Source organism: Odocoileus virginianus, unplaced genomic scaffold (genome assembly GCF_023699985.2).
Source record: "Odocoileus virginianus isolate 20LAN1187 ecotype Illinois unplaced genomic scaffold, Ovbor_1.2 Unplaced_Scaffold_8, whole genome shotgun sequence".
NCBI lineage: Eukaryota > Metazoa > Chordata > Mammalia > Artiodactyla > Cervidae > Odocoileus > Odocoileus virginianus.
In genome coordinates, this window is record NW_027224270.1 from 627,026 (window position 1) to 653,250 (window position 26,225).

General features: G+C 39.3%; 1 protein-coding gene, 1 long non-coding RNA gene and 1 pseudogene across 5 annotated transcripts in view; 1 reads left to right on the forward strand and 2 right to left on the reverse strand.

Moving 5' to 3' along the window:
* The window catches only part of PJA2 (praja ring finger ubiquitin ligase 2), a 69,140-nt gene extending 47,758 nt beyond the window's left edge, over nt 1–21,382 (reverse strand). Inside the window, exons 1-3 of one of the 4 annotated variants that reach the window (XM_070462678.1) lie at nt 21,261–21,382; nt 17,896–18,008; nt 1,753–1,870 (exon numbers count right to left, since the gene is read on the reverse strand). In XM_070462678.1, the coding sequence (XP_070318779.1) occupies nt 1,753–1,783 (31 nt within the window). In that variant the 5' untranslated portion in view covers nt 1,784–1,870; nt 17,896–18,008; nt 21,261–21,382. Of the gene's footprint in view, nt 1–1,752; nt 1,871–11,709; nt 11,799–17,895; nt 18,009–20,223; nt 20,317–21,260 lie in introns of those variants that run through there. The other 3 variants (XM_070462679.1, XM_070462677.1, XM_020902166.2) reach the window with 3 other exon arrangements.
* On the forward strand, nt 11,856–13,287 carry LOC110142794 (uncharacterized). Its single transcript, XR_002315412.2, has 2 exons — nt 11,856–11,927; nt 13,127–13,287. It is a non-coding gene; the product is annotated as an uncharacterized lncRNA (long non-coding RNA).
* Nucleotides 21,383–23,817: 2,435 nt separating the features above from the next.
* LOC139033476 (U1 spliceosomal RNA) lies at nt 23,818–23,969 on the reverse strand (annotated as a pseudogene).
* Nucleotides 23,970–26,225: the final 2,256 nt, after the last annotated feature.

Here is a 26,225-nt window from a genome sequence, read left to right on the forward strand (position 1 = left end):
TTCTGAAGGAGATGGGAATACCAGACCACCTAACCTGCCTCCTGAGAAATCTGTATGCAGGTCAGAAAGCAACAGTTAGAACTGGACATGGAACAATAGACTGGTTCCGAATCGGGAAAGTACCTCAAGGCTAAATATTGTCACCCTGCTTATTTAACTTATATGCAGAGTACATCATGAGAAATGCTGGGCTGGATGAAGCACAAGCTGGAACCAAGATTGCTGGGAGAAATATCAATAACCTCAGATATGCAGATGACACCACCCTTATGGCAGAAAGTGAAGAAGAACTAAAGAGCTTCTTGATGAAAGTGAAAGAGGAGAGTGAAAAAGTTGGCTTAAAGCTCAACATTCAGAAAACTAACATCATGGCATCTGGTCCCATCACTTCATGGCAAATAGATGGGGAAACAGTGGAAACAGTGACAGACTTTTATTTTGGGGGGACTCCAAAATCACTGCTCATGATGACTGCAGCCATGAAATTAAAAGACGCTCTCCTCGGAAGAAAAGCTATGACCAACCTAGACAGCATATTAAAAAGCAGAGACATTACTCTGCCAACAAAGGTCCGTCTAGTCAAAGTTATGGTGTTACCAGTAGTCACGTATGGATGTGAGAATTGGACTCTAAAGAGAGCTGAGCGCTGAAGAACTGATGCTTTTCAACTGTGATGTTGGAGAACACTCTTGAGAGTCCCCTGGCCTGCAAGGAGATCCAACTAGTCCATCCTAAAGGAGATCAGTCCTGGGTGTTCACTGGAAGGTCTGATGTTGAAGCTGAAACTCCAATATTTTGGCTACCTGATGCGAAGAGCTGACTTATTTAAAAAGACCCTGATGCAGGGAAAGATGGAGGTAGGAGGAGAAGGGGAAGACAGAGGATGAGATGGTTGAATGGCATCACTGACTCGATGAACATCAGTTTGGGTAAACTCCGGGAGTTGGTGATGGACAGGGAAGCCTGGCATGCTGTGGTTCTTGGGGCCACAAAGAGTTGGATACGACTGAGCAACTAACTGAACTGTAGCACAAAGAAAAACGCACATGTATTTACAACATATAATACCAAGTGTTGCATTATTACTACATCTCTTCACAAACCTGATGAAGTGGATACTGTATTTTATTTTAAAAATTAAAAAATTAGGGTTAAATGGATTATTTAAGTACCCTGTCCAATGACCCAGTATGACTCCAGAATATTCACTGGAAAGACTGATGCAGAAGCTGAAGGTCCAATATTTTGGCCACCTGATGTGAAGAACTGACTCATTTGAAAAGACCCTGATGCTGGGAAAGATTGAGGGCAGAAGGGAACGACAGAGGATGAGATGGTTGGATGGCATCACTAACTTGATGAACGTGAGTTTGAGTAAACTCCAGAAGTTGGTGATGGACAGGGAGGCCTAGCGTGCTGCAGTCCATGGGGTCACAAAGAGTTGGACACGACTGAGCAACTGAACTGAACTGATGACTCCAGAACCAGTACCTTTAACACCTCCAAAAAAATAGTCTCCAAAGTATAAACCACAATAGATGCTAAGGGGGTAGAAAAAGAAAATATAAAAATTTCTAGCTATACTCATTTTTGTATCAAAAATTATAAATTAAGCTTTATAAATATTCAATACATGGAGTGAAACTGGCCATAAATAAGACCAAGATTAAACATTATATACAGTACTCAAGGAATCCAGAGGGGAAAATATGAAGTCCTCAATCTAGAGTAAGTAACGCAGACTTTGCTTACCTGCTGGCTCTTTTTCAGTATACTGTGACATATATGGCAGTTTCCTTGTGCCCAGTTCAGTGGAATTATGGATGTGACTTAATTTTTACTCACACAATGGATAAGCTGCAGAAGATTCCTACAAAGAAACCACAGATTAAACACAACATTAATAAAACAGAAGCACAAAACAAAATGGCAAAACTAATAGTTCTAGTGAAGTTCTTAGCTTGCCCATAGCAACACAGAAATATGCATTGGATTTGATAAGGCAATCAAAAAAATCTGAAAAGTATGAAGATGGCTATTTGAAAACATTTAGATATCCTCTTGGAAAACCTTGCCTTAAGTATGTATCATCCTTAGGAAAGACAATGATGATAACACAAGAATAATTTATAAGTATATAAGCAAATATATTAGGAGAAGTACATATTAGCAAATATATTAGGTCACATTGGGGTATGTGACCAAACTTACATTACATAGTACTTTGGGCATCTACTACAAACTACGCTACCTTTGCTTCTCCATCAAGCACTAAAGTTCCCTTAGCCCTGCCACTGCTAAAAGAAGTTAACTCTAAGAACACAAACTTCATTTAAAGAATGTATAATGGCTTATGACAGTAAGTGTAAAAAATGATATATTGACTATTTTTTAGAAGAGTCAATTGACCAGATATTTTAATCCCAAAGAAGAACCTATTCTAAATCAGGAAAACTAAAGTTTACCATTTAACATATGAAAACTTCATGTTTTGAAATTAATCCATTTATTTAGTATTTTAAAAGTTACAACCTGTGCCTTTTTTTAAAGTCTGGCAAGAGCTAAGCTTTTTATTTAAACGCCTTAACACTAGAGCTACTGCTAACTGCCCACCATCAACTTAAAGTTATTAGAAGATGACAGCTCTGAAAATTAATTTAAATCTATATGCTATCTGTCTAGCCATACAGCTAGCTATAAATTAACACATATAAAAGCATACAAACACATCCTCCCATATAAATTATAAACCCAGCAACAGGCTGTTTACTGCTCTAATACTGCTGAATCAAGTCAGACTGTTAACAATAGTTAAAAGGTAAAGGAATATAAAAAAAATAATCCTGCCATACTGGCAAAAATACAAGCTCTGATTAATATTGTTTTAATAATAAGAAAAATAATCTGCAATAACTTGATCTTAGCAGAATCACAGTACAATACGTGCAGATTTAAAGGATGGCCATGGATTTAAGTTCATGGATATTTTATCCAAAGCCTTTTCTCTGAAACAAGGCAATATTCGAGGCACTATTTTCAGTGCTGAGGATATAAAAATGAACAAAATAGACAAATACTCCTGCCATCTTAAGCCCTTCTAAAATTGTAGTACGGGGTACAGACACTGAACAAAACACACAAGAAATAAATGTTAGACAATTCACGTGTGTGCACGCGCTCACTCAGTGGTGCCAGTCTTCTTGCAACCCCACAAACTGCAGCCCACAAGGCTCCTCTGTCCATGGGACTTTTCCAGGCAAGAATACTGGAGAAGGCTGCCATTTCCTCCTCCAGAGAGATCTTTCCCATTCAGGGACTGAACCTGTGTCTCCTACATCTACATCCTACATCTCCTGCATTGGCAGGCGGATTCTTTACCACTGAGCCACTTGGGAAGCCCACAGCCAACATCTGGACCAAAAGAGAGCAGGGACTCCAGACCTGCGAGGAGTGTGCCGCTTAAAACAGCACAGTTAGGGAAGGCCTCACCGAGGAGGGGTCACTGGGCAAACACCTGTGAGAGAAGGAGCCACATGTGCGGGAAAGAGCATCCTCAGCAGTGTAACAGGAAGACTCTGAAGTCAGGACTCCCAGAAGTGACCATGGCAAGAAGTCTGGGATGGAATGAGCAAGAAAGTAACAGATGAGGTCAGAAAGTAAATTAGAGATGAGGGAGTAAAATGGAACTGATCATATAAGTCTTTACAGGGTAAGACAACACAAGTGAAAGTTGCTCAGCCGGGTCTGACTCTTCATGACCCCATGGACTGTCCATGGGATTCTCCAGGCCAGAATACTGGAGTGGGTAGCCTTTTCCTTCTCCAGGGGATCTTCCCAACCCAGGAATTGAACCGGGGTCTCCTGCACTGCAGGCGGATTCTTTACCAGCTGAGCTATCAGGGAAGCCCAATACAAGAAATGTAGGTGTTACTCTGAGTGAGACAGAAAACCACCAAATAGTTCTCAGAAGAGACATTACCTAACTTGTTTTAAAAGGAACACTCTGGCTACTGTGTTTAGACTGAAGGGGAACATGGTCAAGGGCAGGGAGACTGGTGAGAAAGCTATGAAAATACTGATAAGAGATCACAGTGATTTGGACCAGGGTAAAAATAGAGGCAGTGAGAACTTACCAGATTGTGGATATATTCTGAAAGCAGAGGCAACAAAGTTTTCTGATATAGATTATGAAGGAAAGTAAGAATCTAAGGTTGATTCTTAAGTTTTACAGCCTAGGCAACTAGAAAAACAGACGTGCCATTACCTGATGTAGGAAATTTGTGGAAGCAGCAGGTTTGGAGAAAGTATACTGAGTTTACTTCTGGATGTGTTAAATCTGAGATATCTACTAGATATCCAAGTAGAAACGTTAAATAAGAGGCTGGAGTTGACTGGAGAATTCTGAACTGCCAGTATAACCTGGGAGTTATTAGGATATAGATTAATACTCAAAAAAGGTTTGCTAGAGATGGCTTCTAAAATTAAGAGGTCAGGGAAAAAGAAGTATCTGGAAAACTAAGCAGTGAGAAAGGCAGGTGAGAGAAAGGAAAAACTCTAGGAGTATGGATGCCAATGAAGCAAGCACTTCAGACCAGAGAAGTGATCCACTGGGCCAAACTGCTGCTAAAAGAACAGTGTGGCAAGGATCTGTAACTGACCCTAGACCTAGCAACAGGGAAGGTTACTGGAGCTCTTGACAGTGGCGTCTTTGGTAAAACGGCAAACACAGAAGCCTCATCAGAGCATGTGGCTGAGAGAGAGAGGTGGTAAGAGTATAGAAATCATGAAAATCTCCCTGTTTCTTAATCATACTTCTTTTCAACATAAATCCATTTCTTTCTAAAAGATTCTTTTTGGAGCCCTCCAACATCCTGATAAAAACTGAGTCTACTTGCTCTCAAGATCCGACTACTTCTGGGCTATCTTGTGGTTGTGTTTTGAATTAGGTCCCCTGATTTGAAACCCATGTTCTCCCCTCTTTTGTTTCAGGAACAGGAGTGTGTTCATTTTGTCTTTATTAGAAGATTCTCAAGCAATTGTTTTAGGAATTTTACATAAGTAGGTAAAAGTTGAGTCTTTCCATATCAAAGTATTTCCTCTATCACACTCTTGACTTATGTTCAAAACAAGATCATTTTTCCAACCTCTGCTTGATTGAAGGCACTGCTTTCTAAGCATCCCATGTTGCTGTTAGGAAACTGCACTGTCAGTTTATTTCTCATGCTTTTGTAAGTAAAGCAATTTTTCTCTCTGAATAACTAGGATTTTCTCTCAAGAAATGGCATTCCGTATTTCACAAGGACGTTCTTTGGCCATTTAAAAAATTTCTATCACATAGCACTTGAAAGACTCACATAAAATTTTCTCAAAGTTAATCTTTTTTCTTTCCTTATTTTCTGTGTATTTGGCCCACAGAGTTTAATTCTTTGTCTCTAAACTTTTCTTTCTCATTTTCAATGTACAGAATGATAGATTTCATGTACTGTTTTACTTCTGGCTTTCTAATATTCTCTATAATATTTCAGATTTCTTGCGTTTCTTGTTCCCTGCTTCTTCTATCATTGTCATTTTCAATAGTGGTTCTTGTCTTATGAATAAAATGCAAACTAGAATCTCTCTGTAGATACCAATTATCTCTATTTCATCTAGGCCAGCTATATAGATAAGTTCTACAACAGTGCTACTCATTCCTATCTCTGAAGTATAAAAGAGAAAAGAAAGTAGAACAGGGAGGAGAGAGGATGAACAATAAAAACCAAAGTCATAAGTCAAGATTAAAATGATTAATTAATCAGAGGCAGATTTGTATGTAAAGTTTATTGGGAACATTTGGTCTCTTGAGTTTTCTCTAAAGAAATGTTTCCTTTGCTAGTACTATTCATCTAATAACAACATATGATTCCTCTCTACTTGTGACAATTATTCATTTCAAATTCTTTAGTTTTCACATACTTCTTCCTAATTGCAAAAACAAAACAAAAAAATTATACAAATGTGCTGTTGTCTAAGAATTAAAGGAATTAATCAGGGAAGTATTAATTCTAGATCTTCCAAGTATTAACTTAGGTGTCATCATTTTACCCCTTAACGAGGATAATATGCCAGCAGCTCTAGACAGGAAATGGGAACAATCTTCAAAAGAATACAAGGAAAAGCCCGAGTATGGGCTCTGCCGTCCCAAGGCAGAGCTGAAAGAGTGAATGTAAAGACAAAGACCTTGCTTTAAGTGTGTGATGTCTATTAAATGAACTGTTTCGGTATACTGTCTAACATAATGATACATATTTAAACACCTGTCAATGAAGGGATGAATGAATGCATCACAATTCTGTGCCCCTTTCTGATGAAAATATGGAAATATAGTGCAAAGAGACTAAGAGTTGGGAATACTTAGATTCAAGTTCCAACTCACACACATTAAATGAAAGCTAGCAGTAGAAGTTATTCAGAAAACTAAAAATCTAAAATAGTAATAAAGCAAAAGACTTAAGCAAACAGAATAACGAGTGCTCATATACCTAAACGAACACAATACACACTGAAGTTGATACATACCAAGCTACACCTTTAATTGCCTTCAAAATCAGTTCTCCTATACATGGCAACTCTGTCCAGAATTCCATGGACAGAGAAGCCTGAAAGGCTACAGTCCATAGGGTCAGAAAAAGCCGGACACAAATGAAATGACTTAGCATGTACGTATGCATGCCATGCACACACATACCACTGAGTAGTCAATTAATACTCCAGCCTGTATAATATTCAAAGTTCACATTTATTACTATTATTTTTGCAATGTAGGCTACACATTTGTGTAATATCACCATACCTGTTAGAATAATGTAGTGGTTTTACAGCATGTCCACAAATCCTCTGATACTTCTCCTTAAAGAAGCAGAACCTAATTTGCTCCCATTAAGTGTAGGCTATACTTAGTAACTTGTTTCTAATGAAGACAAAGTGAGAGAAGTGACTGTGTGATGTCCAAGACTCAGGCACAAGATACTGTGGCTTCCTCCTTACGCTCTCTTGGCTCACGCTCTCTGGGAGAAGTTAGCTACTACACCGTAAGATCACTCAAGTAGTCCTACAGAATGGCCCATGTCATGAGGAACTGGCAGTTTCTGCCAAAAGACAGAAGAAACCAAGGTCTCCTGGAAATAGCCATGAAAATAAACCACCTAGGAAGCAGATTCTTCAGCCTCATTCAAGGCTTTTTATGACTGCAGTTCCATCTTGATTGTAACCCTCATGAAGCCTTGAGCCAAAACCATCCAGTCAGGCTGTTCCTGAATTTCTGACCCACAGAAACTATGATATAATACACATCCTGAGCTGCTAGGTCTATTACTGCACATACCTATCCTGTATTAGATAATAAATACAACCAATTTAAATTACCTGTGTTTAGATTCTGAATTTTCTTATACTTCCATCTACCACCACAGAGATTTTCTAGTACCACCTGATGAAAGTACATTGTCTCCCTGTAAGAGATCTACTTGTTCTCACCCCGGGAGGTGCCATGTTGGGGATGACAGCATAAAATGAATTACAGGCGTCATTCGCTTGTTGAGAATGTCTGCACTGCTGCTTAGCACCTACACTCTGCATTTTTCCATGTGTCTGACATCCATTTGAATGTCTTCTTTGGAAAAATGTCTACTTATTTTTTGCTTTTGAGTTGCATGAATTATTTATACATTTTGGGTATTAAACCCTTATCAAATACATGATTTGCAAATATTTTCTCCTATTCAATAGACTGCCTAGAAATAATCTACTTTAAAAGTATCCTTTTAGAAACAAAAGAGTTAATTAAGGGGGTGGGCAAAATGGGTGAAAGGGGTCAAGTATATGGTAATGAATGGTAACTAGACTTTTGGTCACGATCACTTTGAGAAATGACTCTCTGCGACCCCATGAATCGAAGCCCACCAGGGTCCTCTGTCCATGGGATTCTCTAGACAATACTGGAGTGGGTTGCCACGCCCTCCTCCTCCTAGATCTTCCCAATTCTAGGGATCGAACCCAGGTCTCCCTCATTACAGGCAGATTCTTTACGGTCTGAGCCACTGGGGAAGCCCATTCATTAGACTGCCTAGAAATAATATACTTTTAAAGTGTCCTTTTAGAAACAGAAAAGTTAATTAAGGGGGTGGGCACAAGGGGTGAAAGTGGTCAAGTAAATGATGATGAATGGTTACCAGACTTCTGGTGATGATCACTTTGTAATGAACATATATGTTCAATCACAATGTTGAACACCCAAAGCTTAGATAACATTATATATTTAAGAAAAAAAGGAACAAAACAACAATAGTTCAGAAACAAATACAGCTTGATACAACTATTTTAAGGGGGGGGGTCGTCTTAATTTTTCTTCCAAGCTCACTGGAATATTTATTTTGTTTTCTCCCATATTTAGTTTTACATATATCAAAGTGCCCTAGAAATGGTTCTTGAAACTTCTCCTAAGACAAACTTTTATAATTATCTAGCCCATATTTCCTTTCAGTAAAATACTTTTTTAGTCACACAAAGCTTTGTACTTATTACCACACTTAAGCTATGAATTAAAAAATAAAAACTTCATGACAAAATACGTTTATAACAAACTCTGACAAATGCCACCAGAAAGCAGTTTCATATATGCTGGAACCAATTAAATTTAAACCTAGCTTCCTAACATTATCTCATCCTTCCATTTTCAGCTGCTAAGGCAAAGTAAATGTCCCTTAAGATTAATAAAGAATTCACTATTAGCAACTTAAGCTTATACTTTATGTCTGACACTTACATATTATTTTTAGTGTATCTCCATATTTTTCATGTTTTCTATCAACAAGCACAAATGATTGCTTATACATATTTACAACTGCAAAATATTCAGTGCATCTAACTAGTATACACACAATAAGTAAGGACTAAGGTGATATTACCTCCATATATCACTGTAAGCAACTGTTCTCATTACTAAAATTAACTGCAGTAAATCAAGCAACTAACCACAGACTTAAAGTGCTTCTGCTTCATTGACTATGCTAAAGCCTTTAACTGTGTGGATCACAACAAATTGTGGAATATTCTTAATGAGATGGGAATACCAGACCACATTACCTGCCTCCTGAGAAACCTGTATGCAGGACAAGCAGCAACAGTCAGAACTGAACAAGAACAATGAACTGGTTCAAAATTCACAAAGAAGTATATCAAGGCTGTATACTGTCACCTTGCTCATTTAGCTTATTTGCAGAGTACATCGTGTGAAATGCCTGGCTAGATGAAGCACAAGCTGGAATCAAGATTGTGGGAAGAAATGTCAATAAACTCAGATATGCAGATGACACCACCCTTATGGCAGAAAGCAGAGGAACTAAAGAGCCTCTTGATGAAGGTGAAAAAGGAGAGTGAAAAAACTGGCTTAAAACTTAACATTCAGAAAACTAACATCTTGGCATCCGGTCCCATCACTTCACGGCAAATTGATGGGGAAAATGTAGAAACAGTGTCGGATTTCATTTTTCTTGAGCTCCAGGGTCACTGCAGATGGTGACTGCAGCCATGAAATTAAAAGACACTTGCTCCTTGGAAGAAAAGCTATGACAAACCTAGACAGTGTATTAAAAAGCAGAGACATCACTTTGCTGACAAAGGTCTGTATAGTTAAAGCTATGGTTTTTCCAGTAGTCATGTATGGATGTGAGAGTTGGATCATAAAGAAGGCTGAGCACCAAAGAATTGACACTTTCGAACTGTGGTGCTGGAAAAGACTCTTGAGAGTCCCTTGGACAGCAGGGAGATCAAACCAGTCAATTCTAAAGGAAATCAACCCTGAATATTCATTGGAAGGACTGATGCTGAAGCTGAAGCTCCAATACTTTGGCCACCTGATGAGAAGAGCTGACTCACTGGAAGAAGACCCTGATGCTGGGAAAGACTGAGGGTAAGAGGAGAAGGGATGACAGGATGAAACTGATAGGAGTTTGACTTGATGGACATGAGTTTGAGCAAACTCAGGGAGATAGTGAAGGACAGGGAAGCTTGGCGTGCTACAGTCCATGGGCTCGCAAGTCGGGCATGACTAAGCGAATGACCACCACCACCACAGAGAAACTTCCAAGGTATGACTAGCAAATTCTGCAAATGAATAACTTTAGAAATGATAATACCTAAATCAGACAGAAATTTTAAGGGACAGCTGTCAAAACTTCTGAGATGAAATGACTTTGCTATTCTTAGTAACAAGAGATAACCTGATAGAAGGCTATCCTTGATTATCTACTATCTTTCTCTTAACTACTACTCTTCTCTGAAGATATTTTTGCAAACTATTGTAAAAAAGGAACAATAAACTCAGCACTGATACAGTGAAAATTACATTACAAAATGTAACTCAAACATAAAACATACATAAACAATCTAAAAATTTTATAGACAAAAAACTGTATTTTCAAATTCTGTTCTGGTAAAGCCTGTATCTCACCAAGTTTTTTATAAACTTCTCATTCTGTTACAGAAAAGTCTTGTAAAAAAAATTTTTTTTAAGACTATCAATAGCAATCTTTGAGGAAAGAAGTGAAATATAACTCTCAACACACTAGAACAATAAATAATTTTTGTGGTTTACCTTAAGTATAAGGAAAAGGTTAGAGTCAAAGAAAAGTGAGATGAAAGAATAAAATATCAATTCATTAAAAAAAAAAGATAAAGAACATTCCTCAAATTTACCTCTCACTTAGATAGGAAGATCCCTGATTCATGTGTCACAAATAACAAGAATGCTGCTCAACCTACCCTCTTTTGAGATACACAAATTTATCAGCTTTAAGCAGAAAAGCTGGAAAGAACATCACATTGTAAATCAACTACACCTCAATTGAAAAAAAAAAAGAGCTGTAGAGATTTATTTTCATGTCAATAAGCCAGAAAAAGAAAAAACCAGGGTACAGGAAACAAGGAAAATAAAAAATTCAATGTTATGCATACCAAAAGGTAACAAATGTCATTTGATGCTAAAAATCACAAAATATGCTCAGAATAATGTACCTGTGATAGATACTGAGATGTGTGCACTATCAAAAAAAAAAAAAAAGAGAGAGAAACATGACTGAAGGTTGAGGAGATACAAAAAACTAGCAATCAAAATACTGAAGCAAGATTGTTTGTACATGGGGGTTCCTTGTACTCTACAGACATGTTTGGAAATTTCCATGATAAAAACTTAATTTCCCTTTTCTTTGCAACCATTTATTGAAGAAATGTTCACATACAAAACTCTTAAGGATACATTACAATCCAAAGAATTTTTACATATATATATATATATATATATATATCTAACTACTCACCTAGATCAAAATTATTTACCATTACTTCAGAGGGTTTTCTCTCATCCCTTCCAAGACACTGACTCCTCTCAACCCAAAGGCAACCACTCTCCTGACTTCTATTACCCCAGTTAAGTTTTTCAGATTTTAAACTATAGAAGTGGAATCATGCATCCTAAACTCTTCTGTGTCTGTTTACTTTTGTTTGACACAACGTTTCTGAGATTCATTCCTGTTGTTATAAACATCTTTGTACAGGCTTTTTTTTTTTTAAACTTTTCTTGCGTATACATGACCTGGAATTACTGGGTCACAGTACAGAGCTAAGTTTGGCTATAACAGATCCTGACAGCTTTGTAAAGCGGCTGAAACAACTTACATTCCCACCAGCAATATATGAGAGTGTTGTTTCACATCCTTGGCAACACTTGATATTGTCAGTCTCTAATCTCAGCCATTTGGTAGGGGTGTGATGGGATGGTGCCTCATTGTGACATTTCCCTGATGAGTAATAATGTAAAGTACCTTTACCTACACACATTGACTTTTGGATATCTTCTGTGAAGAACCTGCCTGCTTTCTTGCAGACTTTAAAAAGTGTGTTGCTTGCCTTTTTCTTTTTGATTTTTAAGAGTTATACTTTCTGGATACAAGTCTCTCAACAGATTTACTTATGAGTATATTCTTATAGTCTGTGGCTTGCCTTTTCTCTTTAATGACATCTTCACGAATAGAAATTCATAACTTAGTCTAATTTACCAACTTTGTTTTATTTAAGAAATTTCTGTCTAATCCAAGATGATCAAGACATTCTGGGTTTGCTTCTAGAACCTTGATAATTTAAGCATATACAGATCCAACTCAAATGAATACAGTATCAGGTAGAAATCAAGGTTCTTTTTTCCCAAATATTCAATATCCAATTTACCTAACACAATTTAAACATGTTTCTTAACTTTAGTGGAGCTTTTGTCATAATCCAAGAAACTACATATGTGAAGGTTCCATTTCTAGACACTCATATTCTTCCACTGGTCTTTTTGTCCATATTGTTCTAATATAATACTATTTTAATTACTGTGAATTTATAGCAAGTCTTGAGACATTTACATTTTGATATAAATTTTGCAATCCATTTCATAATTTTTTAATTCTGGGATTTTAACTGAAATCGTATTAAACCTATAGCTCAACTTGGAGGAAACTGACATTTTAACAATAGTGAGTTAGTGAGTTCCTACTATATAAAGGTGAAATATTTCTCCACATACTTAGGTATTTTAAAATGTCTCCTAGCACTGTTTTATAATTTTCAGTGTAGAAGTTTTGCCAAAGTTTTTATTAGATTTATTCTGAGGTATCTTACATATTTTGATGATTTTCTAAAAGTACTTTTCTAATTTTATTTTATACTTTTTGGTTGCTAGTACATAACTTACATTTTTGCAAGCTGTCCTTGTATCCTTGTATCTTGTTAAATTCACATATTCTGTGAATATGTGAAAAACTTTACTGGCAAACACTTTAAATTTTTTTCCCCATTTTTAAAAATTAACCTTTTCTAACCTGAGGGCACTGGTTAGGATTCCAATGTAGTTAAATAGAGAAAAAGATATGTGACATGAAACAAGGTTTTTCACTGAGTATTTTATCAGCTGTAGCATTTTTTTGTTGTGATACTATACAGAAAATTAGCACTGTTTTCTTCTACTCCTAAACTGATGGGGATATGCTAACTGTATCAGTGAGAAAACGCTACTGGACAAGCGGTACTAATAACCTCTTCACTCTGTAAGGAAACACAGGATCCGTGAGTGCAGCGCAGCAGAACACAATAAAACCTGAAGTGTGCCTGAACGGAGAGTCGAGCGCTCTCAGAGCGCTGCTTCAGCTGCATCAACAAGCTCGGATGTAATCTGTTGGTTATTTTTCAGATAAAAATGTTTTCTAATATTCATCATGACTTCATTTTCATTCATGGACTATTTAGAAATGTCTTGGTTAATTTTCAAACATGTGGAGCCTACTGCTGCTACTGCTTAGTCGCTCAGTCGTGTCCGACTCTTTGCCACCCCATGGACTGTAGCCCCCGCCAGGCTCCTCTGTCCCTGGGATTCTCCAGGCAAGAATACTGCAGTGGGTTGCCATTTCCTTCTTCAATGCATGCATGTATGCTAAGTCACTTCAGTTGTGCCCAACTCTGTGCAACCCCATGGACCTAGCTACCTATTTTTATGTTGCTGTGGTTGTTCAGTCGCTTTTTACTTTTGTATCATGTGCGTCTTTAAAGTGTTTAATCACTAAGTCTTGTCCAACTCCTTTGTGACCCCATGGACTGTAGCCTGCCAGGCTCCTCTGTCTAAGGGATTTCCCAGGCAAGACTGAATTGTAGTTAATTCCACAGGGTTCAAAGAATATATACTGTATAATTTTCATCCTGTGAAATTTGACGATACTTTTTAAGGTCCACAATATTTTGACAGATGTCCCATATGTCTTGAAAAGAAAAGCATAGCCTTCAGTTGTTAGATAAAATGTTCTATTAATGTCAATTATATTATGCTGATTAATCATGTCATTCAAATTTCCTATTTCCTTACTGATATTTTCAAATATTTGTTTTATCACTTAAACCAAATGTATATTTAAAATCTCCAGTTATGAATGCATACCTATCTTTACTAATTATATTAACTTCTATATTCAGAGGCTATGTTATCAGGTAAACGCACGCTTAGGATTATTATGTTGTCTTGATGAATTGACCTACTTATTATGATATTTTCCTGTTTATTTCTTGCAATATTTCTTCCTTTATGTCTATTTTGAACAATACTACAACTCATACAGGCATATCGGTTTTCTTTTAGTGAGTACTTGCAAACAATACTTACTCAGTCTTTTTATCTTCATATTATGTGTGTCTTCAAAGTGTCTTTTTAAATAAATAACTTCAAAAGTTTTTAAATCATGCAATCACTAATCAAAAGAAAGATGGAGTAGCACTATCAATATCAGAAAAGTAGTCTGCAGAAGAAACATTACCAGAGATAAAGAAGGATACTACATCATGATAAAGGGGTCAATTCACCTAGAAAACATAACACTCCTAAACAAGGATGTACCTAACAACAGAGGTTCAAAATACATGAAGTAAAAACAGTTGGAAGATGAAGCAGAAATAGGCAAACCCACAATTACACTTGGAGACTTCAATTCTTTTTGCAATGACCAACAAAACAAGTAGACAAAACCTCAGTAAGGAAACAGAAAACCTAACAAGCATCACAAGTCAACTTGACCTAACGATTACAGAATATTTAATACAAATGATTAATTTAGTATTTAAAATGGAATGCAGACTTTATAGAATATCCTGCCCCAAAGCAGCATGACATACATTATTTTGAACTGCACAGACATTTACCAAGACTGACCATATATAGAATATCCTGCCCCAAAGCAGCATGACATACATTATTTTGAACTGCACATAGACATTTACCAAGACTGACCATATTCTGATTCATAAAACTTCAAAGAAGTCAAACAAAATTATACAAAGTATGCTTTCCATCTATAATAAAATTAAGCATAGAAATCAATTATAGAAAGAGAGGCAAAAATCACCAAATAATTGGGAATTAAACAATATACATCTAAATAATCCATGGGTCAATGTGAAAGTCACAAAAGAACTCAGACAATATCAACATTAAAATTTGTGAGACCATCTGATGTAGTACTTAGAAGGAAAAGAAGAAAGGTCTCAAATCAACAGCCTTTTAAGCTTATACCTGAAAAAACTGAGTGGATTTAAACCCAAAGCACATAAGAAGAAACAGTAAAGAGTTAAAATCAGTATAACTCAAAACTTTTTTAAAATAATAAAATAGACAGCTGGATCTTTGGAAAAGTTAACACAATTGATAAACCTGGAAATGAACTAATAAAGACAAAAGAGAGGTCACACTGACAACATCTAATGAAAGAAAAAACATCACTATGGATGCCACAGTGATTAAAGGGACAATAAGAAACAACTTCATGGCAATTAATAAAGAGACACACTCTCTGAAATTCACAAACTACTAAAACTCATATATTAGGTGACTCACATAGTCAAAACCTGAAAGTTTTTAGGACAAAATTAGGTTATCCTTACCACCCTATACCTATTAAAGTAATTAAATCCATCCTTTTTCAACAAAGGAACCTAGGCCCAGATAAGTTACCTTGCAAACTCTGATAAACATTTATGAAAGAAATAGTAATCCTATCCAAAATTTTTCAGGAAATACAGAGGAAGAAACACTTTAGCCTATGAGACCAGCATTATCCCGATACAAAAATATTACACAAAAAGGTATCTTTCATGGACACAGATACAAAAAAAATACTCAACCAAATATTAGCAAATCTAATCTTCTAACTTATGAAAATGATAATACATCATAACCAAGTGAGGCATATCTAGATAATGCAAGGCTGACTCAACATTTGAAAATAAATCAATGTAATTCATCTTATTAACACACCAAGGAAGATAAATCATAAGATCACCTCAATAAGTTAACAGTTAAAACATTTGAGCACACTCAATGTCCAATCATGATTAAAAAATTCTCATCTAAAAACAGAACGGGGACATCCTTAACTTGATTAAAGGATTATTTTACTTAACTATAATAATTGTAGTATATAATAAAACTTGATCAAAAGTCCTAGCAGACTTACTAATGAAAAGACTGAAAGATTTTTTTCCCTAGGATTACGAATAAGACATCTGTTCTCACCACTCCTATTCAACATCATACTGGAGGTCCTAGTCAGTGCAATAAGGGGAAAAAAAGGTACAGGGGAGGTGGTTACATACAAATTGAAAACAAACAAAAATGCTCTATATTCACAATTGATGTTAACTTTCTACATGAGAAAATCAAAAAGAATTTACAAAGGAAAAAAAGGTTATTAGAACAGGTGAGTTTAGCAAGGTTGTGAGGTCAAGGTCAGAATACAAAATCAACTGTATTTCATACTATCAGTGAACAACTGGACATGGAAACTTTGGAAAATTATCATTTACAATATTATCAGAAGTGATGAAATACCTGGATATAAATCTGACAAGAGCAATAACTTATCTATCTTGCAACTATAAAATATTAATGAAGGAAAATGAAGACCTTTGATTAAAACCAAATAGAGATATCTCATGTGCTTACATGATTATTCAATATTAAGATGTCAATTCTTAATATTGATCAATGTACTCAATGTAATCTAAATTAATATCCCCTCAGTATTTTTTGTAGAAACCAGCAAGTTACTTATAAAAATTTTTATGAAAAAGCAAAGGGAACTAGAATATCCAGAATGATTTTGGAAAATCAAGTTGAAGAACTTACATTATCTGATTTTAAAACTTATTAGAAAGCAACGATAATCATGAATGACAAAGTGGCACTGGCGAAATGAAAGATAACAGAGATCAAGGGGATAGTCCAGAAACACACTCACATACATGGTCAAACTGACTTTTGACTAAGTGGTGCTGCTGCTGCTGCTAAGTCGCTTCAGTCATGCTAGAACCAGGAAAATAAACTTGATCCTTATTTCACATCATATACAAAAATAACTCAAGACAGACTGATACCCCTTGACATAAAAACAATAACATTTGTAGAAGAAATGTAAGAGGAAATATGCCTGACTTTGTACTGAGCAAACTTAGAACACAGAAACACAAACTATAAAAGGAAAAATTGATGAAGTGAATTTAATCAAAATTAAAAGCTCCTCTGGGACAATGAAAAGGTAAGCTTCAGACTGCATTGAGTGTGTATGCATCTGTACGGGTCAAAGTCAAAGGACTTCTACAGAAAACTGTATAAAGAATTCCTCTAACTCAATAGACAAGCAACTCAATGTTTAAAATGGCAAAAGATCTGAACACATACTTTACAAAGGAAGACATACAAATGATCCAAAATAAATGATAAATTCTCAGCATCATTAGACATCAGATAAATACAAATTTAAAATACAGTGTCATACTACTACATACCCACTAGAAGGGCTAAAATTAACCAAGTTTGATGAGAACATAGAGCAACTGGAACTGTAAAATGGGAAACAGTTTGACAGGTTCTTATAATTAAACATTCATTTACAATACAACCCAACAAATCCATTTGTAAGTATTTAACCAAGAGAAATGAAAATGTATTATACCCATTCATGAATGAATGTTTGTAGAGCTTTATTAATAAGAATCCCAAACTGGAGACAGTCCAAATACCCATACATAGGTGAAACGGTCAATTATTGTGGTAAATCAATCCACCATAAACTATTACTCAGCAACAAAAGCCATGAACCAGCTAAACATACAAACACATGGATTATCCTCAAAAACAACATAGTGAAAGAAGAAAACATGGACACAGAAAACTACACATTACATAATTTATTTACATAAAATTCCAGAACAAGTGAAACCCATCTAGAGTGAGAAAGAGAGAACAAACTGTTTCCTAGAGCCGAGGGTAAAAAAGTGACTTACTGAAAAAGGGCAGAAGGGAACCTTGGGGGATGAGAGAAATATTCAGTATCTTGACTGTAGTAATGAAAATATTCTACTCTTGATTGTGGCAGTGGTGACATGACTGTATACATCTGTCAAAACACACCGAGCCGTACATTTTAAATCTATGTATTTTATTGTAATTATCCTCAATAAAATTGATTCTGTAAAAAACAGCTCTTTTGGGAAAATATTAACCAGGGAATACTGGTGATGCCCGTATACAAATACTCAAAAGGTATCAAAAACATCAACAAAATTCAATACCCATTTATGATTTTTTAAAATGTCATCAGAAATTAAAAACAATAAAATCACTTGAAAAGTTAAGAATACAAGAAAATATTTTAACCTATTATACTCTCCATTTATCAGAAAGCTTCAGTAAACATCATGCTGCTGCTAAGTCGCTTCAGTCGTGTCCAACTCTGTGCGACCCCATAGTCGGCAGCCCACCAGGCTCCCTGTCCCTGGGATTCTCCAGGCAAGAACACTGGAGTGGGTTGCCATTTCCTTCTCCAATGCGTGAAAGTGAAAAGTGAAAGTGAAGTCGCTCAGCTGTGTCCGACTCTTAGCGACCCCATGGACTGCAGCCCACCAGGCTCCTCCGTCCATGGGATTTTCCAGGCAAGAGGACTGGAGTGGGGTGCCACTGCCTTCTAGTAAACATCATAATTGATGCTAAAACATCAGAAACAATCCCCTTAAGGTCTAAAACACCACTAAGTAGTGAACTATCACTGCTATTATTTAACATTATGTAAAAATATATACTAGCCAAAGTAATGATTAAAAAAAGTGAAAGTGTTAGTTGTTCAGTCGAGTCAGACTCTTTGCAACCCCATGGACTGCAGCCCACCAGGCTCCCCTGTCCTTGGGGATTCTCCAGGCAAGAATACTGGAGTGGGATGCCAGTCCCTTCTCCAGGGGATTGTCCGAACCCTGGGAACGAACCCAGTTCTCCTGCATTGCAGGCAGATTCTTTACCAGCTGAGCCACCAGGTAAGTCCTAATGTAATGAGGAAAACACAAATTATAAAATTTAAAAGCCACTAAACTGTGAATATTTTCAGATAATCAACTCAGTAAAGTGGTTAGATACATGATAATCAGAAAAAAATTCAAAAGTTTTGGTATAACTGGGGGGTGGAAGGGGGAGAAACAAATGTTACTGCAAGTTTCTATCCACCAGAGCTACCAAAATGGAATACCATACATAGACTTTTATGGAATAAAACTATAAAACTTTCCTTAAGCAAGATGTGAATTAAGAGGCATGCTATACATACATATCTATCAGAGGGGAAAGATTCAGTATCACAAAGGTCAATTTGCTCCATATTAATCTAAAATTTCTGTATGATCTCACTCAAAACACCTAAAGGATCTTTTATCTAATTTGCAAGTTGAGTCTAAAGTTCATTTGTAGAATGCATAAGATTAACTTCGAAAAGAGTAATAAGTAGGGAGAAACTGTTATCAAAATTTAAATGCATACTGTTTTTAATCTAGCAATTCAATTTCTAAGAATCCATGCTCCAGAAATAATCATATAAAGAGGAAGTTCACTGAACAGCTGACTCTTATCATGAAGGCAGAACTAGAAGGGGAAGTGGGAGGTGTACTTTTTACCTTACAGCCTTTCCATGCTGTTTGAAATTTTAAAATTTAAAAACATTTAAAGGATATTATTAAAAACAAGTAACTGTAAAACTTGGCTTCAAATAAAGCATTATTTGTGGTAAGAAAAAGAAACTAACTTAAATGTCTTTCAGTAAGAAAACAAACGGTTAAGTAAATTACAGCCCATTGAAATTATTTAAGTATCATTTAGCTTTTAAAAAGTACCAAGGGGGCTTATAACTTACAAGGGAAGATGGCCAAGATACATAACTTGGCAAAAGAAAACAAGTGATATATCAACGTGTTTAGTATATTCCCACCAAACTCTCCCAACTTTACATGTATGCATGTGTTTAAAAGTGTACATTAGGAAGACATACAGTACTGTTAACGCTAAACACTGGAACGAGACTGGAGGATAAAAAGGAATGTTCACATTGTAGTTAATGGTTCATTTTCTGTATTGCTGAAATTTTACATCTAGTTTGCATGTTTGTAACTGAATTTTAAAAATCTAAATTATTTCATATAAAAATAATAAATTCCAGAAGACATGGGAAAAAAAAAGACCAAACGTTCGTTAAAAATCTCTTAAATGTTTATCTTCGTGTTTATTTACATACTCGGCGAATGATTTATAGTCTTCACCAAAAGGAGCTGCCAATGTAAAGACATTTAACTTACCAAACAGGTCATGATAAAAAATAAGAATATATTAGGTCTTTAAAAAAAAACAACTTTCCCGGAAGCAGCCGACTCAACGCAGTGCCTATGCGTCTGTCAAAAAAAAAAAGAGAGAGAGAGAGAGAAAAAGCCTGGAGAGAGAAGTCTTCTCAACAGCTCTTCCTCTGTGAGGAAGGCTGCCCCTCTCCTGTTCGGCTCGGTCCGAGCGGCGCTCAGCGCCTGGACGCGCGCAGAGCCACTGACGAGCCGTCACCGCCGAGCGAGGCCGGGGTCGGGGTCGGGGTCTGCCCTGACCCACCGCGCTGACGGGGGCGCCGGGGGGCGCGGGGCTGCTATTCGGGCGCGTGATGGCCGCGGCCTTGGCGGGGATCTGCGCGCCCAAGTCTCGGGGACGACCGCGGGGCAGGGGGGCGACGGCCACGGGCGGCTTTCGGGGCCGCGGAGCCGCCGCAGGCTCGCGGCGTCCGACGGCTCGGCTCTAACCGGGTGCCTGACCTGGGGTGCGCGGGGTCTCCACACGGGGTGACTGAACGGGGGTGCGCGGGGTCTCCACACGGGGTGACCGGGAGGGGGGGTATTCACATGCGGTGTGAGCGGGGGTTTCCACACGGGGTGACTGAGCGGGGTGCGCGGGGTCTCCACACGGGGTGACTGAGCGGGGTACGCGGGGGTCTCTACACGGGGTGACGGCGACGCGGTGAGCGCGCCGGGGGAGACGGTCTCCTCACACAGCCGCGCTGACGGAGAAAGGCAGCGCTCGCGGGCCCAGCCGCCAAGGGCAGCGAGGAGGAGCGGCCTGCGGAGGCCCCGCGGCCGGCGCTGGAGGAGCGGGCCCAGGCGGCGAAAACTGCCTCTCCCAGTCAGCGACCCCACCCACCATGGCCGGCGCGGCGGGCCGCAAACCGGCCCCGCTCGAAGGCCGGGACGGAGAGACGCCGGCGACGGAGGCGGCAACTTCCCCGCCGTGACCCTCGCCGACACCGTGACCCGACACCGGGACCAGCCTCATTTAAAGAAAAGGAAAGCAATCCCCTCACCGAGCTGAGAAGCGGCTCCGGAGCGAGGACGGAACCCGGTCCTCCACCCGCCGCCGCCGCCTTCTTCTCCGCCTCCGACTCCTCCCCCGCCCAACGCGCAGCAGCCAGCGGCGGCGGAAACACGGGCGGCGGCGGCGCGCCCCGCCCCTTGCGCCGCGGCGCAGGCGAGGGCGGGGGGGCGATCAAGCCCCGCCCCCAAAGCGGACTCCACCAATAGGCTTAAGAGGCCGCTGCGGGGGGTAAGCCTCATGCCCAATCGGAACCTGAGGAGTGGGTGCGCGTCAGTAGTTGGGACGTGGCGGAGAAGGGGAAAACACTCGTCGGGTCTTTGCGCCCCGCTCCCCTGTCTCGGCAAGGGGGAACCTCGCCTATTGGCCCTAGAGCGGAAGGACAAACCCCACCCCCGCCCGGCCCCGCCCACTTTCCCTGCAGCACTGCGACGTTTGAGGGGGCGGGGCGCCATGCCGGGCCCGCAAGGCCTTCAATGGGTTGAGCCGGGAGGCAAGGGCTGGGTCTCAGGGGAAGAGAGGCCGTGCGGAGAATTGGAGAAGGACTGGCGCAGTTAGGCTTTCAGAAATGAAGGCGCAGCACGCGAGATGGAGGTGTCAAAATCAATCCTGTCAGTCCAGTCGTTCAGTCGTGTCCGACTCTTTGCGACCCCATGGACTGCAGCACGCCAGGCCTCCTTGTCCATCACCAACCCCCTGAGCTTGCTAGTCGGTGATGCCATCCAACCATCTCATCCTCTCTCGTCCCCTTCCCCTCCGGCCTTCAATCTGTCCTAGCATCAGAGTCTTTTCCAGTGAGTCGGTTGTTCGCATCAGGTGGCCAAAGTACTGGAGTTTCAGCTTCAGCATCAGTCCTTCCAACGAATATTCAGGACTAATGTCCTTTAAGATGGACTGGTTGGATCTCCTTGCAGTCCAAGGGACTCTCAAGAGTCTTCTCCAACACCACAGTTTCCAAAATCAATCCTAATTTGACTGTAGACCTAACAAGAAAGGTCTCCCGGGGTCATGGGTAGGCCGAGAGAAGATAGCAGAAGGAGGAAGGGCAGCTCTCCCTCTTTTGCCCACCTTCTCCCCTCCCACCCCACAGTCCCGCAGACAGTCCTCTGTCCCCTCATTTCTGATTCTGTTGGGGTAGGGGCGGGTCATATGGAGGTGCTTGCATTTCCTCTGTATAGCCACAGCCTGACCAGAGGCTTCCAGTTTGCACCTTGGGGCTGATGAGTTGTCAAGCTGGTAAGTATCAGCTCCCATCACTTGCAACCAAAATAAATACAACAGCTGTAGTCCTTGGACACCTTAATTAATTTAAACATGGGTAACAGTTTAGTCAGTTGTGTCAGTGATGCTGAATTGTTTCTTCGTCCTGCACGTGTCCTCTTTTCATGCCGAACCTGTCTGCTTCTGTGATTACAGTCCCGCTCTCCTCCCATCTTACTGCAAGCCTCTTCACCCCCACCACACATATGCCCAATGCCAAGGATACATTTATCTTATCACCTGCGCGAAGAGTTAAGAGCCCCACTTTTTGTGCTGTCCCTGGCAACTGCAAAATCTCCTGCCAGTGAACCCAGACTAATTTTTTTTGCTGTTGATGAAAACAAAATTATCCCAACTTTAGTATAAAAGTTGGACTATGAGAATTGGCTAGGCAGTTTGTGGAACAAAACTCTCAGCCCACTGATGTAGTACATTTCTTACCAAGAAACCATTTCCTGCTTCACACCTGTTGCTCTTTCTCCATCCAAGTCTCTTCCTCTTTGAAGGAGAACTGATACTTTAGTCACATTTCCCTTGTCTCCTTTTAGGATGTTGTATACTGATCCAGTTGGATACACAAACCTGTTTGTTGGGGCAGGGTTTTCCGAATTTTAATCTCTTTCATATGATATCTGTGTATACATTCACAGTAGTATTTATTTTCTTTAAATAAATGTGTTTTTCCTTCAGTTTCTTTAAGAGGAAGACTTTGTAAATTACTATAAATTGAAAGCCTGTATCACCTCTCCCAAGTTGAAAGTGACTGAAGGAGAAGTGAACATAAAGCAAAGTTTTTAAATTCTGGGAATTAAAGAGCATTTTTTTCTACTAAAGTCTCTAAGCCTAAAGCCTATTGCCTGTAAAAAATGGAAGGTTACCAAGCACTAGAGACATATTTTAAAAGCAAGCAGGGAAATGGCATTTTTATCATGATATAATCAAAGGAGAGAAAAATTGAACCAAAATAGGAATCACACTCTCACTATGTGAGTCTTTTTTTTTTTTTAATCCTGCATGCATGTCCCAAGGCATCAGAATTGATCTATGTTACTCTTTGAGAAACACTCCATGTATTCTAGAATCAAGAGGCTACACTCTCACTATACACTGGCTCCTGTGGAACTGTCATGGTGCCTCTGGGTTTGTCATTTAGCTTGTTGATGTGTTACAGTGAGCATATATTGAGGATTAAGGTCTAGTCAAAATTGACTTATCTGACATCTTGGACCCATTTTATTATAATCTGTTTATGTTGTGTCCTTGGGCTACGTTTTTCTCTTTTTCCCTTGGGGGGAAAGTTCCCCACTACCACAAATTGTGCAGTCAAGTTTCCCACATATAGGGAAATTGCAGGGGCCAGCACATCTGGAGTACAATGGATGAGCCTCACTTTGAAAAAACTACCTTTGTGATCATTGTATCTCCCCTGTCAGGTAAATATGGGCTATGTCACTTTTTCAAAAGTTGTGCCGTGTCCCCTTCCCCATTTCAATACCTAGCATGTAGTAAGTACTGAACACTTAGGTAGTGTATTTTATATAGATAGATAGATAGATAAATATAGGTATATCAGTTCAGTTCAGTAGCCTAGTTGTGTATGACTCTTCGTGACCCCATGGACTGCAGCACGCCAGGCCTCCCTGTCCATCACCAACTCCCGGAGTTTACTCAAATTCATGTCCATTGAGTCAGTGATGCCATCCAACCATCTCATCCTCTGTCATCCCCTTCTCCTGCCTTCAATCTTTCCCAGCATCAGGGTCTTTTCCAATGAGTCAGTTCTTTGCATCAGGTGGCCAAAGTATTGGAGTTTCAGCTTCAGCATCAGTCCTTCCAGTGAATATTCAGGAGCTTCAGCGTCAGTCCTTCCAGTGAATATTCAGGACTGATTTCCTTTAGGATGGACTGGTTGGATCTCCTTGCCATCCAAGGGACTCTTCTTGAACACCACAGTTTAGATATGTAAAAATCATATGATTTTTATGTATTATTGTTGATTTCAGAGGGGGGAAGCACTCCCTACGGCAATGAAATGAAGGCACCACTTTTCATTTCTACAGGATGTAATGCAGTAGTTATTGAGGTGTGATCCCCATACCAACAGAATCAGCATTAATGTCTCTAATATGCAAATTCTCAGGTAGGTCCAACTTCAGACCTGAATTGGAAACTCTAGGTGTGGAGTCCAGCAACTGTATTTTAGCAAGCCTTTGCGGTGATTCTGATGCATGTAAAGTTTGAGAACCACAGATGTAATAGGTAGAGGATTGGTCAGCGAGGGAGAGGGCCTGAGTTTGAATTATATCCTTAGAGTGACATCACAAAAATGGAGATGCAAGCACCTCTGAAAATTATTTTCTCCATAAAAGCGACGAGAAAGCTGGCAACATTGTCAGAGCCAGCTTTTTCAGAACTCTGGAAATCAACCAAGGGCTTGCAGCAACCCAGGGAGCATTTCTTCAAGAAAACAGCTTACTCTAATCCAGTCTCAACTCTAGTTCCACTATCACGCTGAAAAATAATAGCTGACAACCATGGTGAAAAGGAGAATCGTGGCAGATGCCAGACAAGGCAGAATGAGGCTGGGATGCTTTCAGAGCCTATTTCCAAGGGGAGAGTCATCATTTGAACTATCTGCTGGTTCCCCAGAAAATCTCACTTGCAAGCCTGGGAAAGCTTTTTCCCCAGAAGCATTTGTCAAAAAACAAGCAAACAAACACTGAGAGGGAATTGATTAACTCTGCACACCTTAGGCAGTGGAAGCAGTTTGGAACAGCAAAACTGGTTAAACATAAAGCTTCAAAGGAAAAGCTAGAGAATGTCTGTAGAGCTTCGTAAGCTCCAACACATTCATAAGCATCCAGAAACCAACACACATGCCGAGGATTGTGCTAAACAGTGCATAAACTTGGCAGAGACTTCAGAAGGCCCTAAACATTCGCTCTTGAGAGTCCTTGGGACTGCAGGGAGATCAAACCAGTCAATCCTAAAGGAAATCAACCCTGAATACTCATTGGAAGGACTGATGCTGAAGCCGAAGTTCCAATACTTTGGTCACCTGATGTGAAGAGCTGACTCATTGGAAAAGACCCTGATGCTGGGAAAGGCTGAAGACAGGACGAGAAGGGGACGACAGAGAATGAGATGGTTGGATGGCATCACCGACTCAGTGAACATGAGTTTGCACAAGCTCCAGGAGATGGTGAAGGACAGGGAAGCATGTTATGCTGCAGTCCACGGGGTCGCAAGGAGTCAGACACGACTGAGGGACTGAACAACAACAAAGGCTGATCTTGAGGCTTTGCATAAGTAAGGAATGGAGACTAAGGGGAAACTGTCGACAGCCTGGCCTGGTGTTGAGCCGTGATCCAAACACATACACCAGGTACCCAACAAACCCTGGGAGACATACTGTTGACAGTGTACTTAATCCAATTATCTAAGCATCATCATGGTCCCTTACAAGTCTAGAAGCAATGTTATCTTTTAAGGAGCTGTCTTACCGATGCCAGGAAAATGTTGCTGTTTATGGTTGAGCAGGTATTTCTGCTGATGGGGGAGGTTTGGTCAATGTGTAATGTGCTGTAGAGGGGAGAAAGAGACGAAACCAAATGGTAAAGAAAAAAATTTTTATATTTAAATGTTTCTTGTCTTGTCATAAAATATGAATTTTATTTCACAATTTCCCCCTTTTGAT